An 18,371-nucleotide genomic window follows, 5' to 3' on the forward strand; every position below is an offset into this window, starting at 1 on the left:
CTAACTCTGTTATTACTGTGCTTTGCAAAACAATTGAAACCGCTGACTCACTTCTATTTCATAACTCCACTTTGGCTGTCTGCTCTTTCATACAAGAAAACTATCTCAATGTCATTTTGGAGATATTTCATTTTACAGGATGGATCTATTTTCTACCTACCAGGCTGGCTCAGTAGACAATGAACGGACTGCTTTGAGCCAAAAACACAAACCTCGTCACATACTTATATTTCTTTCCAGTACTTAAAAAATAACTTAATAATAAAGACTCTGTGATGAAAAGTGGCGTTACTCACTAAAATAAATAAATCAATAATCTAAATAATAAGAAGAAGAAGAAGAAACTGTTGGAACTGTTGGAATGCTGAAAGAAAGAAAGAAAGAAAGAAAGAAAGAAAGAAAGAAAGAAAGAAAGAAAGAAAGAAAGAAAGAAATTTTCTGTTAACAGTCACATAAAGGTTTGATTTTTTTTTTTTCTTAAAAATTAAAGGTTGGGTAGTGTAGATTCATCCTCCATTGTCATTGGCCGTTACACACGTCTGTCAAGATATCCATTTCCGGGCTGTTCCGTTGCTTAGTAACAGCACCGAGTCACCACACAGAGGCTAGCTCGATGCTACATGTAAAAGTTTGGGGAAAACACGACGTTTCAAGTCACTTGTCATCGTTAAAGCTACACGTTTGAGGTCATGACAGCTATAAAGGACGGGGAGTACACGGCTACGATCTACAGACTGGTGAGAATATCGTAGTTTAGTCGAGGTTAGCTGCACTGTTAGCTAGCGTCCACACAGAAGTTAACGCTGACCGAAAATCCATTCAAAAATCGTTCAATTTAGTGTTTTCTGCATAGTGACAAACGTTGCGCGAGCTGCTGCACATCACTGACAACATCTGGGAACTGTGAGGAGCTGCTGATAAATTCAGCACACAGCAAAGTACATTTAATACAACGACGAAGTAATAATCGAAGTACTAATCAGTTTTATAGGATGTTCGTTCATCACCGCCGCCGCATCTCTCAGTAGACGTTATTACGTTATCAGTGCTGCAGTTCATCAAACATCACACGTTTAGAGCCGTTGAAATCAAATGTTTAGTTAAAATTACGCTTTTTGAATTTTCCAGTAACATTACGCCATCTTAGCATATTTAAACAGCTTGATAATCAACAGCTGGAGTCAGTAGCGTCTTCCCTGCCAAGTGATGTATGTACTAATAGTGTTTAATAGAAACTCGGTGTACTGATTTTTATCTGTCTTTTAGATTAAAGACGGTCAGTATGTGGAAGCCATCCACATCCTGAACGGCCAACTTCAAAAACACGCCAAGGTAAGAGTGGGAAAGCTTTGTTAGCAGTACTGTTCATTTGTACAGTAAACTGCATGCAGTTACGTGTTTTTAAGATGTCTTTAGTGACGTTAGGGCTTGTTTTATACATACTGGGACTAAAAAGTCATTGAATTAACTTAATTTTAATTGAATCTACTGAAAGTATGAGCTAGAGCTGATATTATTAATCACTTAATTGGTCGATTAGTTGATTGACAGTAAATTGATCAGCAGTCATTTTGATTAGATTTTAGATTAGATCTATTAATCATTGTAAAATGTATATATATATATATATTTTATTTTATTTTATTTTATTTTATTTTTTTTAATACCAAGCTTCCCAGAGCCGATCATCATCAAAAGTCTTGTTTTGTTTTTGTTTTGTTTTTTACCTAAAGTCCATTTGGTCAAACAGACCGTTATGTGACAGACGTTCTGCACATACCCGTCAGTTTAACCTCTCTTGCTTTCATCGTGTCCCAGTCCAGGGCCGCGCTGTCCCTGCTGGGCTACTGTTACTATCACATCCAGGACTTCAGCAGCTCTGCAGAGAGCTACGAGCAGCTCGCCCAGCTGCACCCAGAGGTGGAGGAGTACAAGGTGTACTACGCCCAGTCCCTGTACAAAGCTGGTGCTTATCCCGAGGCCACCAAAGCCTCCTTCATGCTCGACAACCCCAGCAGTCACACCAAGGTACGCACGCACGCACGCACACACGCACGCACACACACACACACTCATTCTGGCTTCAGACAAGTTTGATGAAGTGGAAACCTCGTATCTCCAGAATGCCAACTTTCCAGCAGCTCCACCTCGACTCGCTGCTTTGTTTTCTGAGGAGGTGTTTGGGTCCAGGTGTTCCATCGCTGCTTCAAATTTGAAATTTAAGAGCTCCACCTTATGCACACTGAGTCTTTTCGCTCCACTCCTCCATCTGTTGCATGCTCTCCATCACCAGGGAGCTGCTGCTGTTCGACAGAAGCGCTCTAACAAATGCATATGAGCCATGAATGCACAACAAATGAAATAAAGCAAGCAGAAATCTGTGGAGCTCAGCAACAAGGAGCACAGTTTTATCAAGAGAAAGTCAAAACGAAGCTGCTTTGAAATGTAATTGAACTCCATTGTGTCAATATAATAAAATCAGTTCGCTCTGTTAAACATTATGAACAGGATGCTGACAGAAAACGTTTGAACTAATGGTGGAAAAACAGGTTTTCAGTCATGAAAACAGTTTGTGTTTCATGTTAGTGCTTAATGTTTGCCCCAAAGTCAGAGCAGCACTTGGCTCATGACGCCGTGGCCCTGCTCTACCTTTGCTTTATCCTCTCTCTCTCCTGCACAGATGGTCAAGCTGCAAGCCTGCATCAAATATTGTGAGGAAGATTATTCTGCTGCCAAGGTGACGAGCTCGCACATCATCTGCTAACACACACGAATTATAACGTTTCTGTTCAGTGTGGTGGCAGTTATCTGCAGCCAAACTCACACATTCATCAGTCTGTGTGTGCATGTGTGTGCGTGCGCGGGTGTGTGTGCAGTCTTTGCTGGAGCAGCTGCCTCAGGAGGACCCAGACTACATCTACAATATGGGCTGTTTGCTTTACCAGGACGGCAAGTATGAGGAGGCCTGCAAGAAGTTCATGTCTGCCATGCAGGTGCTGGGATACGTGCCAGGTAATCATCCACACACACACACACACACACACACACACACACACACACACACACACACACACACACACCTCAGGATAAGACAGATTCTGTTGTCGATGTCCAGGAAGAACTATTAAAGAACTGTAACATGATTCAGACGTTAACTCGTGTTATCATCATAAGTTCAGTGAGTGTTCCTCAGGTTGTCTTAATGGGACTGGAGTCAAAAGCTGACTGGTACCAGTAAAGGTAATCATGGTTTCTCTCTGTCAGCGCTGTCCTACAACATCGCCCTGTGTTACTACAGCCTGAAGAACTACGCTCAGGCCCTCAAGTATATCGGAGAGATCATAGAACGAGGCATCAGGGAGCATCCAGGTAAGCACACCTGTGACCTGCCGTCATCACGCCTGTGTTCACTCTGCAGTTTCTAATCCGGCTGATAACAGACTCTTCACTCACGTTGCTTCAGTTATTGTAGATGATTCATCTATCTTCATTTGGACTTCTTCATCTTTTCCACTTCTGTGTGTCAGAGCTGAGCGTCGGGATGACGACCGAGGGAATTGATGTACATAGCGTGGGAAACACGCTGGTGCTGCATCAGACAGCCCTGATTGAAGCCTTCAACCTCAAAGCTGCCATCGAATACCAGCTGAAGAACTGTAAGATCCTCACTCACTCACTCACTCACTCACTCACTCACTCACTCACTCACTCACTCACTCACTCACTCACTCACTCACTCACTCACTCTGTTGCTCTACAGCTTTTGATTTTCTGGCCAAACTTTGCTGCTTTTTGCTCTCATCAGGCTGTTTTCAGTCAAACGCTGTGATGAAGTCAGTGTACGCTGACTATAATAATGTCATGGACATCAAACTTCCTGTTTACCTCCACACAAAGTCACACACATGCTTGTATAAACAAGCCAAGCATCGCAGCAACATGTTCATTAGGATAATGTGTGTTTACTGTTCAGCTGCAGGTCACATGATCTGCTCGCTTTCAGAGCAGAGCTCTTCCAGCTTGTAGATGCAGCCACAGAAAGAGATGAAATTCACCTTCAAAAGAGCTTTCAGATCTTCCTTTTATCTTCAAAAGCGAACTTGTTCTCCCTCCTCAACCATCTGATTCATTATCAGACCACAGCAGCAGGAGTGAGCTCACGTGTGGAGCGTGGAGGAGGTGTGAGGAGGCGTCCTGCAGCCTCCTGCTTCAGGGGTTTACTACAAAACCACAGCTTCCACCTCTGAATTATCCTGTCTGTCCATGTTTCCTGTCTGCGTCTGCACCATCAGCTGTCCATCAAAGGCAAAAAAGAAAAGTTCAGCACTAGCTGGGAACAGAGATCTTTGGTAGCACGACGGATAAGTCGTTATGAGGAGGAGGAGGAGGAGGAGGAGGACTGAAGGCTGAAGGCTGGAAGTAAACAACGTGTTTTATCAGGAAATGCATTCAGCACATTTGATTTTCCTCAGAGATACACACACACCACGAACATGACTTTAGTTTAGAAGAAGACTCCTGTAAGTGTTGATTACTGAGTTTCTTCAGGATCGTTTGAAGACTCGTGTGTGTTTGATTTGTTGATGTGAGTCTGGAGGAGAAACACTGATGAAACTCATGTCGTGTCTCCTGCAGTGAAACGAGCTCAGGAGGCTTTGACGGACATGCCCCCCAGATCAGAGGAGGTAACCACCCACCCATCCACTCCCACTGTGTGTGCGTGTGTGTGTGCGCACGCCCCCCCGGCAGTGTGTGATTGTTCTGTTGTAATGTGAATTAAGGCTGTCTGGACCTGCCCTGCTCACAGCCTGGAGGTAACAGAGATTAATGGAATATTAGAGTAGAGGCGGAGGAGTGAAGGCTCACATGGAGGTGACGATGACGACGATGATGATGATGATGATGATGGTTTTATTGTCTTCAAACTGCTTCATTAAAATTAATGTACAGATGGGGTCCTGTCCTCCATCCACTCTGTACCTGACACTGAGACACGGCTGTCTTTAAGGTGAGAAAGGACCGAGGAGTGTGTGACTACTGCCCCCTGCTGGAGTGTGATACTGACTGCATCCTGTCAGTGTCCAGATGGAAACACAAACACGGCAGCATGCAAAATTAATGGTGTTGTGTGTGTGAGTGTGTGTCATAAACCTAAAGACAGTTTTCATGCTTTGTGTGAATCATCTTAAAATCTGTCCGTAGAGGAACCACCCTGACGTCTCAGTGCAGTGTTTCACACACTCTGCGTACTGTGATGTGTGTGTTTCTGCAGGAGCTGGACCCAGTGACTCTCCACAACCAGGCTCTGGTGAACATGGACACCAAGCCGTCGGAGGGTTTCGAGAAGCTGGCCTTCCTGCTGCAGCAGCCCTCCTTCCCCCCCGTCACCTTCGGAAACCTGCTGCTGCTCTACTGCAAGCACGAGGTACACCACCCGTCAGCTGGTGGGTCCCAGACTGGACCAGTTCTGGCTTTAAGTATCTAAAACTAAACTTACTGGGCTCCAACAGTAAGCTTAAAATGCAGAGCGTTTGCCCCACGAACAGCCGGCCTCCAGAGGGTGGAAGGTGAGCTGCAGTCGGCTCGGCCAGACTAAATTTCTCATTTCGTTCTAGTTTCTTCCTAAATGATTCATTTCCTGTGATTCTGAGGTTGCCCGGTGCTGCCAGCTGGCCTTAATTACTGCACACTTGTACACCTGTGCACGTTTTTTCCCGAAGTTTGTGAAGCGAAACGTTTGTGCTTTCAGTGTCGGTGAAAACGTGTGCAGTTCAGCTCCAGAGAGCGGCCGAGCTCGAGATGAATCACATCAGAAATCAATGCACAGCTCGACATCAAAGAGACTCACCATGAGCAGCAGCAGGCATTTATTCTCACTGACTGAAAGAAAGTTTTCTTTTTTATTTGGCGGCTCTGTGAAGCCATGAATCCATGTGACGCCGTGTTTATAGCAGCAGATAAACTGAGCGGTGTTGGATTAAACAGGCTCGATGACAGCGTCCACCCACAGAGCTGTGCTCATTACACAGAGGATTTTTGACTCCCCCCTGGTACATAAAGGACTGCGTCAGCATTTCCACCATCCTGTGGACCAGCAGGGTCCGTGCAGGAGTAACACGCCTGCAGAAGAATCTGGAGTCGTGGTGAGAGGCTGAGTGGAAAGCAGCAGAGAGGTGTGGCTCTTTCATTAAAACGGCATTAACGTCTCTCTCTCTGTCTGTCTCAGTACTTTGACCTGGCAGCTGACGTCCTGGCAGAAAACGCCCACCTCACCTACAAATTCCTCTCGCCGGTAAAGTACACTCTGCACCGAACATGTGTTTTCATGAAAGATCACATCAGGTCCTGATTCAAACCGCATGAACACGAGCAGATGCAGCTTTTCTGAGTCTGTCTGCACGACTGAACTTAAGCATGAGAGTTTCAGTGTCTGGCTCACGTTCATGTTGACGTGTTTTTGTCCTTTTCAGTACATGTATGAGTTCCTTGACGCCTTGTTGACGTGCCAGACGGCCCCAGAGGAGGTACGGTACAGCCACAGTTTGCTCACAGATTCACCTTTTTTAGACGGTCGTTCGTCCTGGTTGTGTTTCCTTTTCTTTCAGCTTCTTTCCCCCACGTGGACAAAAATCATTAATGTAGCTTTAAAAACGTCCATTTCTGTTTGTTGTTTTTGTATCCAGCTCCTGAGACTTTATGGATGTGTGTAGTTCCTGGATCAGAGCGCAGCTTTAAGTTTCTTTTTGTTTGACAGGCCTTCAGGAAGTTTGACGAGATGAACGGAAAACTGACCGAACAGTTACGCAAGCTGGCCAAGCAGGTTGTTCATCTCCTCCTCCTCCTCCTCCTCCTCCTCCTCCTCCTCCTCCTCCTCCTCCTCCTCCTTTTATTTCTATCATCTGTTATGTTTTGTACATGTACATGTGTTTATGTGTCTATATATTTAAGTTTGAGATATTACACATCACACATGCTGTATATCTTCCTGTACCTGGTGAAGATGGTTTTCTTCAGGAGCTCAGGAACTCAGGAGCTCCTCCTGAGTTTCAGGAAGCTGAACTTAAACTTAACCATCGATTTCCTCCTCTCAGCTGCAGGAGGCGCGGCTGGCTCGAGACGACGAGGTGCAGAAGAAAGCTCTGCAGGACTACGACCTGATGCAGGAGAAGTGAGGACACACACACACACACACACACACACACACACAGTGGTGAGATGTGAGGAATAAATGACATGAGTGTTTTAGATGTTCTCAGTGAAAATGAGCCCAGCCCGCCTGAGCACCTGGTGACATACACTTCATCATTTAACACTCTTAGTTTCTTCTCTTATGGTCACCTGATCACTCCTCTGTCCCTCCCTCCTCTGTGATTGGCCCGCTCTTGCCACAGGTACATCGTGGTCCTCATGGCCCAGGCCAAGATCTACTGGAACCGGGAGAACTTCCAGATGGTGGAGAAGATTTTCCGGAAGTCGGTGGAGGTCTGCAACGAGGACGACACCTGGAAGCTGAACGTGGCCCACGTGCTCTTCATGCAGAACAAGTACAAGGAGGCCATCGGCTTCTACGAGCCCATCGTCAAGAAGCACTACGACAACGTGAGTGTTTCAGGACGGCGGACACATAAAGTCCAAACGTGTGTGGAGGGACACATCAGTGTGAGCCTCATTGTTGAGAAAACGTCGGGCGTCAGACTCGTGGCTTCGCTGTTTACCCGCTGACAGCTGAGGGCGGGACTGAACGCTGACACTTTGCCTCTCTGTCCAGGTGGAGCAGTGTAACATTCAGGAGTGTCCCTGCAAGTGCAAACCTTCGGTAACGATGGAGCCCAGGCGGCTCCGTGCTGTCTCCTCTGCAGTGTCTTCTGTGCATGACTTTCTGCTGCTGCTCTTCTCTTTGGTTTCGCTGTTTGTTTGCAGTGGTGGAAACTTTGACTTGTGTCCAGTTTCAGAAAACGTAGTCATGATAAACTCGTCAGCAGTCCTGACGTCAGGTAGAGCAGCGCCGCTCAGCAGGTTCCTCAGACCCCGGAATCTGAATATCTGATAACATTTTACAGCCTCACTTCAGTTCAGACGTCCAAAAAAATTTGATCTGACTAGAAACATCATCAAGCATGCATCCACATGCATCCACACATGCAAAACAACCCTCACACTCACACACATGCAGACGCACACACAGCGCCTACCCTTTCCCCGTCATTACGGAGGCCCGGTGGTCAGCAGTGTGGTTTGAGTTTGAGGCGAAGCTCCAGCACCTTGGTTGGTTTCATCTGTTCATCTGTGTGTGTGTGTGTGTGTGTTCCCCTGTAGATCCTCAATGTGAGCGCTGTGGTTCTGGCCAACCTGTGTGTGTCCTACATCATGACCAGCCAGAATGAGGAGGTAACTGATCATTAATCGTTCTTCTTCTCGTGTGGTTTCGTGGTCGCTTTTGTCTCGACCTCGCAGCGTGAATCGGTCCTTTGTCTCCTCTGTGTCCTCACGCCGTCCCGGTCTCACAGGCCGAAGAGCTGATGAGGAAGATCGAGAAAGAGGAGGAGCAGATCTCTTACGACGACCCCGATAAGAAGGTGTTTCACCTCTGCATCGTCAACCTGGTCATCGGGTGAGTCCTGCTGCTGAGGGGCGGGACTGAAGAGTCCGTCTGATCCAATCAAATAAACTGTATGAGCGATCAGCCAATCACACGCCTGGGTTTACTTGTTTATTGACAGTATTTCTTAGCGAGTGATATGTCCTGTATCTGCTCCTCAGGTCAAACGTTATCAGCCCTGTTTAGTCTGACCTTGTCTTCTTCTTTCAGGACGCTGTACTGTGCGAAGGGAAACTACGACTTTGGCATCTCACGAGTCATCAAGAGCCTGGAGCCGTACAACAAGAAGGTCAGTTAACTCTTCTCTGGGCTTTTCTCATGAAGTTTGCAGCACGGCTCAAACCCTGAACCTCGACAGTGCTTTCACTTCTCATTAAAATGTCCAACCTGAAGCAAAAATAACCCCCCGAGCCGTCCAGGACTGTCTCCTCTGAGGCTGAGCAGCTCGTTCTGGGACCTTTGATCTGGTCCAGACTGCAGCTGAGTCCACTAAGCTCCAGCTGAGAACACAAGCCGTCATCCCGAGCGCTTCCCCTCTCATCCTCACAACAGCGAGCGCTGCGGAGCCGCACTCACAGCCAAAGCAGAGGGGAGTTCAGGAATGCGAAGCCTGGTGAGCCGCTCGGTCACGCCGGCTCCTCACGAGCTGACCGCCACGTCTGAAGTCCGATTCCTTCAAACAGAGAAAGTCTCAGATCGTCCCGGAGATTCAAACCATGAAGACGACGCCAGCAGCAACAGAAAGTCTCTCTGAAGAGCTCATGTGTTCACAAAGTGGTGAACTCGCTTCATCCTCTATGAACCACTGAGCCTTTCATACCCAATCATGATGCTCTCACCTGTCACCAATCAGCCTGTTTACCTGTGGAATGATCCAAACAGGTGTTTCTGAAGCGTTCCACATCTTTCAGTCTGTGAAACATGTCGCTGCATCAGACTCACTCACTCACTCGCAGATATTTACAGAAATCAGTGAAAAACATTAAATATATTGACTTTGAGCTGTTCTCAGGTCAGATTGTGTCAGAGAGGATCTGATCAGCTGATCACAGTCTGTTACATTAATGGGATCAATACTTACTTCATATTATATGTTATCATGGTGTATGCTGTTACCTAAACTGCTAATATCTCTGTGTGTGTGTGTGTGTGTGTGTGTGTGTGTGTGTGTGTGTGTGTGTGTGTGTGTGTGTGTGTGTGTGTGTGTGTGTAGCTGGGGACGGACACATGGTTCTACGCCAAGCGCTGCTTCCTCTCTCTGCTGGAGAACATGTCCAAACACATGGTCATGCTGAGGGACGCGGTGGTTCAGGAGTGTATTCAGTTCCTGGAGCACTGCGAGGGTGAGCAGCACTCACACACACACACACACACACACACACACACGCACACACGCACACACACACACTCTGCGTCTTCAGTGCGATAACAGATGTCTGTTTTTAGTGGTTCATGTTTATCCCGTCAGTTTAGCCACCGTTAGCATCTCTGGCTAACTAGCTTCAGTGCACCGTCAGTGTGCTCTGACACGCTGAGCACACGCGTGTTCTCCAGAGGATGAACCCTCTGTGAACGCTGCTGCGCGTCTGTAATGACTCTGTCTGCTCGCAGTGTACGGGAAGGAGGTGCCGGCCATCATCGAGCAGCCTCTGGAGGAGATCCACGTTCACATCGGCAAGAACACCGTCACCTACGAGGCCCGGCTGCTCAAGGCGCTGTTCTACGAGGTCATTGGTTGGAACAAGTGACATCATCACACAGGTGTTACTGCAGCGTGTGAATTTTGCTGATGGCGGCTCGCACATGGACAACATCACTGACTGCAGCTCGAGTCGATCAGCACACACACACACGCAGAGTCTGTGATGTATTTTTAAAGATGGCTGCTGTGCAAGCCTCATATTCTTAGAATCCAAACTGTCCTGACTTCCTTTAACACTCACTTCATCCTCATCCACACACACGCACACACACACCCAGGGGAAGCTCTTCTGTCGAGCTGGGTGTGTTTGACACTTTGCTCCCGCAGATCTTATGTAATCTGTGTGTGTGTGTGTGTGTGTGTGTGTGTGTGTGTGTGTGTGTGTGGCCTCCTCTTGCTGCCGTTGAAGGAGCTCCTCATCACAGACTCTTGCGGCGCTGACGTGAGCAGAGCAGATTCACGTTTGCTCTCAGTAAAACTTCACAGCAGACGTTGTTTGTTGGTTGTTTATTCTGCTAACATGACACACACGCTAACATCCTGTATGTAAGTCGGTTACATGCGTCGTAGTTCATGCGTGCACCCTGATTGGTCAGTGCTGGCTGTTCAGCTGCCGTCCGGCCGTCTTTAACGTTCAGGAGAGAAAATGTTTGTGAAAAGCAAAAACAAAATAAAGATTATTTTTGAAAAAAAGAGATATTTTTCTTCCAAACTGCACGAATACTTCTGTCCTTTGAAACAGCGACGCTCCAGTCAGGCTTGAGACCAAACGTTTCACAGACGAATCCTGAACCGTCTCATAAATCATCAAACTCCTTCGCTCACGCCTCTGACTGACGACCTGAAGGCTCTCTGCACTCCGGACGTTAAATAACCGACGAGCATCTAACAGGTGACGTGTGGCCCCACAGGATGAAGGCCTGAACAACTAACATTATAGAACCAGGTTAGAGGACATCGTCTTCCTGTAATCGATTACTTCTCGTCTGGAGCAGTTTCTGTCCTCTGCTGGTTGAATCCGGCTGTCTGCAGCTGGTGGAGCAGCTGTGTGGATTCCTCTGCAAGCATGAAGCTGTAATGTGTGTGTACATAAACATGAGCCTCCAAAACGCTGATTTCATTTAGAGAAAAATCAATTCTGTAGCTCTCACTGCCTCACAGGCCACCGTACAGCCAGCAGCCTGCTGGATGTGGGACGAGCGTTTGCTGGAGATCAGCTCGATGATGAAGACTAACGGTGACTGCTGACGGTGTCCTGTCAGACTGGAGCATCGCTGCTTTAAAAGACATCTTGTTTGGGACAAACTGATCCGCAGATTCAGCACGCGGGGATAAAACACTGCTCATGATCACAGGACACATGAAAGAAGTAAAAGTGGAAAACAAATCAACCTCGTCTCCTTTTCGTGGCCAAACAGCCACATTCCAGCGTTTTATTGAGGACTTTCATCATCCTAAGACTGTTCAGAAAGCAGTCGCTCTGCAGTGACGAGCTTCTCTACCTGATCATCTACGATGTTTTTCTACTGTGAATGCACCCGTGAAGACGCTGGGGGGGGGGGGGGGGGGGGGGGTGTTCAAGAGAGCGGCCTCTTCGTTATGTCCTGTTCTGCCAGGTAGTAGTTCAGGTATCCTCCCAGAGCGCCGACCGCCACCGCCGTCATGTGACTGGAACAGCCGTCTGTGAGGCGACAAGAGTCAGAATGATCTACTGACGCCAGAGGGGACATTTTACTGCACCGAGTACTTTTACTTTCAGTACTTGAAGTACATTTTCCTCATTATACTAAAATACTTCTACTGAAGTAATGTTTTCAATGCAGGACTTTTACTTGTAACAGTATTTGTACTGTGTACTTTTACTTAAATGAAGGATCTGTGTCTGAGTGCAGCCCTGATCCACTGGTGATCACCTGCTGATCCTTTATGACATCATAAACTCACCTGAAAACAGCACAAAGACGATGTATTTAATGTTTTTCGTCATCAGTTTGATTGATCTTTTTAAATATCTGCTGATTGTGAATCTGACGCAGCAACATGTTTCAAAGACGTTGGGACAGGAGCGACAGAAGACTGCCGTGTCCTCTGGGACAAAGAGGAAAAGGACTGTCCAGATTGTCCCAGCACAGCGTCTGAGCTGGTCTGCAGGTGTACTCGTGGGTCACCTGCACACCTGTGGAGGCTCCATTAATGTGACTGGCTGCCTGCAGCCCACACCTGTCCCCCACTGAGAATGTGTGGACCGTCATGAAGACAAAAAACACCAGCAGAGACTCTGGACCGTTGACTTACTGAGTGTTGTCCAAAGAAAAGCTGATGTCACACAGTGGAAACAGACCCTGAGCCAACTGAAACATGTTGCAGGCATCAGATTCAGGATGAGCGTTTATTCACAAAAACACAATAAATTTTCTCAGTTTGAACATTAAATATCTTTGTGCTGCAGCGTCCCATCTGTGTGGAGTCAGGTTGTACGTTCAGGACGAGGTTTTGTCATATTTCTGCGATCAGAGCGCTCAGCGTCCTGTCATTAGACGGACAGTGAACTCATGCCCTCTGGGTTAGTGTGATCTTAAACGTCTTTGATGTGACTGTGGGCGGACTCGCTCCATCTGACCTGGAAGTATCTTCTCCCTCCTCTTCACCCTCCTGTGAGGCTGCAGCTGCTCCAGCAGCTCGTCTCCGATGATCTGAGAGATGATGCTCTCTGAGAACAAGCAGCAGAAAATCAGCCGTTAGTCCATCAGTGGAGATTTCAGCCAATGAGCTCACTCGAGAATGAGGTGAGTCACTAATACCTGAGCTCTGAAGGCACCGAGGAGGAGCAGCTGACCGCTCACAATACAAAATAATGAAGGGCTTTAAAAGTTTGATTGATTTATATTCAGCAAGCTTTTCATACTTTGAGATAACACCAACAGAAGAAGCCTTAACATCTTCTAATGAGCTCATTGAGGTTCAGACTGAGATGAACGAGGCTGCTTTTCTTTAGTTTAATGCACTTCAAACACTCACTGTCTCTCCCAAAGCAGCCCACTTCCTCGTCCTGCAGCCTGAGGATGTGCTGCAGCCAATCAGCTTTGTAGAAGTCGGAGAAACCGGCCAATCCACAGATGAGGACTGTCCACAGAGAGCGAAGGAAGTCAGGTCAGTCAAAGAAATGCTCCTGCAGAGCCGTCTGCTTTATAACAAGTGACGTCAGAGATTTTCTTTTGGTCTCAGATTCTTCTAAAAAGACGTGGATTAAAGAGACATCCCAAAGACACTCAGCAGACTTAAAAAACACACACAGGCCTAAACTGGAAGAACAAAAACAGCACAGTCCTCAAACAGACGTCCACACGGGCCCGTCTGATTAAAACCACGCAGAGGTTTTATGAGGTGGAAGCTCTGTCAGCGTTTTGAAGCATGAACATTACCACGAGTGGAGATACAAGTTTCCTCCCTGACGAGTTTAACATGTGAAACAGATGCTTGGAATAAGTTAAAGATTAGGAAACGTAGAAACACAAACTGAAGAAGACGTCAGAGCCACCAGCTCGTAAAGCACACACTCACTGTTTTCGATGAAGATGTCCACCGTCTGCTCCGTCAGGCCGTCCGTGATGATGTCCTGGTTGGTCTTCATCATGTTGGAGCAGAAGATCTTCTCGTAGCTGCGTTCGGTCATGTTGGCTCGGGACGCTCGAGTGTCGCCTTTCAGCAGGTTGGTGCAGCCTCTCTGAGAGGAGAGGACAGGGACAGCGTCTCAGGAGGTCAGCGGGTCCAAACAGAGCGATGGCTCTGCTCAACTATTCACCAGCTTCTCTTTTAGCTTAGCATCTGCTCACATTCGCTGCACATGCAGGTTTTTACAGTGATTACGTTACTGTCGGTTCCCTAAATTCCCTTTTTTAAACATTTTATCTGCATTCCTGCCAAGATGTAACTGAGACGATCGATACCACCCTCATGTCTGAGAGTTAACCATGAGCTTAGCTTAGCATAAAGACTGGAAGCAGAGGGAAACAGCTAGCCTGCCCATTTAGCCAAGTCTTTATCTTCAGATATCAGACAACAAACATCATATTAAGAGTTCAGAGTGTTAATGTCAGTATCTGTTCCACGCCTTCATGATGTTCCACTGATTGACAGTAGGGGGCGATAATGTACCAAAGCAGTGAAGAAGAAGACTGCGAGCCTGCAAACATGGACGAAGACGACGCAGCTCTAAATTCTTTTGAATATCATTTCAGGAGGACTGAAATGCACTCAGTGTTTTTAATCTTGAGGATTCACAGTGAATTAAATTAAACTTTAGTTGTTTTTAAAATAATTTTAAGCTCTGGAGGCTGCTAGGCTAGCTGTTCCCCCTGCTTCCAGTCTTTATGCTAAGCTAAGCTAAATGCTTCCATTCAGAGTATATATTATTATACTTATTCTGAGTGTCTTACACGTCGGACTCCAGTCCGACGTGTAAGAGTTTTCATTATTAACCTGCTGGTTAATAATGAAAACTCATTTGTAGTTCGCAGCTCACCATCTTTCCGATCATGAAGTAAAGCAGCTGGTGGGACAGAGAGTAGTGTGGACAGCCGAAACGAGTCATGGTGTCCCGACAGGGTTTGGTGACGATGCAAGGCGTCCCGTTCATTTTCCTGCTCAGAACAAAACCCAAGTTCAAACTGACAGTGACACGAAAACAGCAGCAACACCTCAGTCTGTTCAGAGAACATTAACCGTAAATCTAAAATCTGCTCAGTGCTTCGTCCTGTTTGTGCCGAGGACACTGAACAGTATGAGTTCAAGGCAAAGAAATCATGAATCAACTTTCTCATTTTCTCAGAGCTCCTATTGTCCACGTTTGGCAGCTGGACAGTCAGAGGACACAGAGCTGTTCAGAGAGACTTTAGTGTGTAACTTTAAATAATCCTGTAAAAGCTGGGGGGCTGAAATCGGGCTAAAGGTGCAGGTGTCTCGCGGTCTCTCGTGTTCGTACCAGGTTCCCAGCAGAAGGGTCAGACATTTGTCACTGAGCTGCTCGTCGTAGCACTCGGTGGTCATGGTGGAGGGATAGACCAGGCTGGGATCTGTGGAGCTCCACCCCTGAGGGATCAGCCAGAACGTCCAGGACAGCAGGGGTTCGAACTCTGGGGACACAGAGGAGGGAACGACGGAGGAAAGTACGTTAGCTCAGCTACGACCTGCAGCCTGAGGCGAGGGCTCACAGCCACATATCGCTCTGTACGAAGGTTCAACAGCAGAGAGACGCTGGGAACACTGGACAGAGCCTGCAGGAGCTGTTCTTACTTCCTTTAAAAACAAACATATCAACATTTTCAAGACATCGTGTTGACATTATATGAGTGAAAGCGTCACTGTGCTCTCAGTTGGATTTAAACCATTATTAGCCATTATTACCATTTCTGAACTGTTAGCATCAGTGTTCTGCTGAGCTCACAGCTTCTCTTCGTCATCGTATCGTCTAAAACTTTGTGTTTCCATTTGTACAGTCTGCTCAGCTGTCTCCGTCTCATGTGAGACAGATGAACAGATTGTACTGCAGACGTGTGTTTACTTGGTAGAAGTGTCAAGAGCAGGACCTGCTGACGTCACACCACTGGATCTCTGGGAAATGAAGTCTTTCTCACCTCTGTAGTACTTGGGGTCGTTCTGCTGCAGGGCGGCGACAGCCTTGTCGAAGCTTTGGTCCAGACGTTTGACCAGAGCGACGGCGGTGGTCCTCTGAGCCCAGCTGACGGGGTCGCTGTGAGGCCACGTCCGGACTGCCTCCTTCAGCTCAGCTGAGACACAAAGCAAACGGAGACAATCAGGATCAAACGCGTCCTCTGCACCAATAAAGTTCTTTTGAGTGAGAGTTTACATGCAGACTGAAAGTTAAGCTTCAGTTTTACACTGAGGTGTGTTGGATGTGTGTTAGCCATGATGGCAGCGTGGATGGCGGTCGCTCATACATCCACAGTCAGTCCACCATTTGAACATCTTTAAACACCTGATCATCAGCAGGATGACAGACATTTATGTTTCTCCTCCACCTGCACTGATCTTCAGGGGCCCTTTGGTCCATGACCAAACACCTGCAGAGCTCATGACAACCAGTCACACCTTAGTGAATGTTAGCATGCTAACATGCTAAGCTACAATGGAGAACATTAAACATCAACATGTTAGCATGCTGTTAGCATTTCAAAATCTGATTTTAAATACTCATGTTTGACTGTGAGAGAAAGACTTTCCCACCACACCTGAACCTGAACTTTGACCTGAAGCCTGGTTCTGCTCACCTGAGAGGCCACATGGACCTTTATGAGGCTCACTGATATGAAAGCAAAGAGAAGGACTTTCTGTTTAACAGCTGATTCTTGCAGCAGCATGTTGAACTTATGCAGATCCACAGATTCAGTTTGTCTCTCAGTCACACTGTTGAAATGCTCTGTTCTTATTTAAGCCAAATGTTCATAATGTGATAAAATATAATACTAATAATAATGTAAAACACTCAATAATACACAGTTTGCTGTAAAAAGCACTTTAGATCAATACACAGCTCAACCTTAAAACTCAAATAAAGTAGAAAAGTGTCTCTGTTTGGTTTAGTTTGTAACTTTTAAACCAGGAATAATCCAAACTTTCCATAACACGCAGAGTTACAAAAGCACATCATTTTTTCTAATTTATTATCTGCATTAGTGCCCTCGTGCATTCCCCTTAACTGGCCCAGCTGATGTGAACCCGCCCATCATAAACAAGCTGAGAAGCTGCAGATTTGTTCCAGATGTGTGACGCATCTGCCTGCAGACTCCTGCAGCCTGTTTTCCAGCTCAGGACGTGTTTACATACCCTGCAGCATGAGGAACCCGACCACCCCGTCCAGGTTGATGTGCTCATGTTGCCGCTCCAGGAAGGATGCTCCTCTGGAGAGGCTGCTCAGGATGTCATCGATCACCTCCGCCCGCGCTGCGGACACTGCGGCAAACAGCGCCAGCACTGCGGCCAGCTGGCGCACCGCTGCCCGCATGTTCTCACTGCGATGGTCCCGCTCCGGAGGCTCCGGGTCACTTTGGTCCGACAGAAGCAGAGAGGACAGGGAGGACAGACTGTCTCTCCTCTAACGGGGAGCACAGTGAGCAGGCTGGGGGAGGAAACAGCCGTGACGTCAGAGAGGCTGCTATTACGAAATCCAAAGTGAAGATGCTAAAAAGTGTTTTGTTTTGTCCTTTTCATTTTCTTGCTGCTCTCTGACGAACACAAAATGACCAATCTGTGCATCAGAAACATATTTCACCATATAAATAACATATAATAACATTTAATACTGCTGTGAGCATAACTGTCATCACAAGAGTCCAAGTCTGTTGTCACTTATCAGATCAGACGTGTGGACTTGTTTTCCAGTTTCTCCAGTCTGCAGTGCTGCACGAGGGAGCCTTCAACTGGTGACACTAATAACTGAAGAGTGACCCAAAGATTTACTAAAACATGTCTCTCTGTTGCAGAGGGCAGGATCATCATCATCATCATCATCATCATCATCATCATCTTCTTCTTCTTCTTCTTCTTCTTCTTTGCTACTGAATCAGTTTGTTTCTAATAAATGTTTCCTGTTTTTTAACTGCTGTGGAACAACAACATCTTTGTCAGGTCTTCATTATGTTTAATCATCATTAATTTGATGTATTTTATTTCCAGGACTTTGCCTTGTGTTAGAATCATATAGCTGACAAGTCTGTACAGCATTATGGATGAGCTCTGTTCTGCATATTTAAAGCTGTTTGAGACTTATTTCAAACAAGTTTATGAAACAGATGTGCACAATGACATATAGTATAAAGTTGTACCAGCAGACTCACAATTATACAAGAAACTAGAAATACTGAGAATATAATATGAAAACTAAAAACAATTTTGAACATAAGGCCAGAGGGTCAGACAACACAGGACAAAAGGTTTATTGTTAATTTATGAATATAAAACTTGACCACAACAATGACAGAATATATCAGGTAGAATTTGTCCTCATCATTCCTGCTGTGATCAAAGAAAGCAAAACAAAGGTTTTTCCATTTT

At 46.4% G+C, this 18,371-nt stretch overlaps 3 protein-coding genes across 3 annotated transcripts in view; 1 reads left to right on the plus strand and 2 right to left on the minus strand.

Annotated features, from left to right (window-relative positions):
- The window catches only part of kat8 (K(lysine) acetyltransferase 8), a 133,916-nt gene that overhangs the window by 35,016 nt on the left and 80,529 nt on the right, over positions 1–18,371 (minus strand). The gene's annotated exons all lie outside the window — the stretch shown is intronic.
- On the plus strand, positions 555–10,994 carry ift70 (intraflagellar transport 70). Its single transcript, XM_070981346.1, has 19 exons — positions 555–737; positions 1,267–1,332; positions 1,819–2,028; positions 2,681–2,737; positions 2,877–3,012; positions 3,265–3,369; positions 3,528–3,656; positions 4,636–4,685; positions 5,273–5,425; positions 6,227–6,292; positions 6,471–6,524; positions 6,755–6,820; positions 7,092–7,168; positions 7,392–7,599; positions 8,317–8,388; positions 8,508–8,611; positions 8,810–8,888; positions 9,813–9,942; positions 10,211–10,994. The coding sequence occupies exons 1-19, from the start codon at positions 690–692 to the stop codon at positions 10,345–10,347; spliced, it is 1,947 nt and encodes a 648-aa protein (XP_070837447.1). The 5' UTR covers positions 555–689; the 3' UTR covers positions 10,348–10,994.
- On the minus strand, positions 10,796–17,462 carry c15h16orf89 (chromosome 15 C16orf89 homolog). Its single transcript, XM_070981347.1, has 8 exons — positions 17,145–17,462; positions 15,935–16,087; positions 15,283–15,433; positions 14,824–14,941; positions 13,863–14,025; positions 13,320–13,424; positions 12,922–13,011; positions 10,796–11,982 (listed from the first exon to the last, which is right to left on the minus strand). Exons 1-8 carry the CDS (start codon positions 17,320–17,322, stop codon positions 11,879–11,881), a joined length of 1,062 nt encoding a protein of 353 aa, XP_070837448.1. The 5' UTR covers positions 17,323–17,462; the 3' UTR covers positions 10,796–11,878.

Source organism: Chaetodon trifascialis, chromosome 15, assembly GCF_039877785.1.
Source record: "Chaetodon trifascialis isolate fChaTrf1 chromosome 15, fChaTrf1.hap1, whole genome shotgun sequence".
NCBI lineage: Eukaryota > Metazoa > Chordata > Actinopteri > Chaetodontiformes > Chaetodontidae > Chaetodon > Chaetodon trifascialis.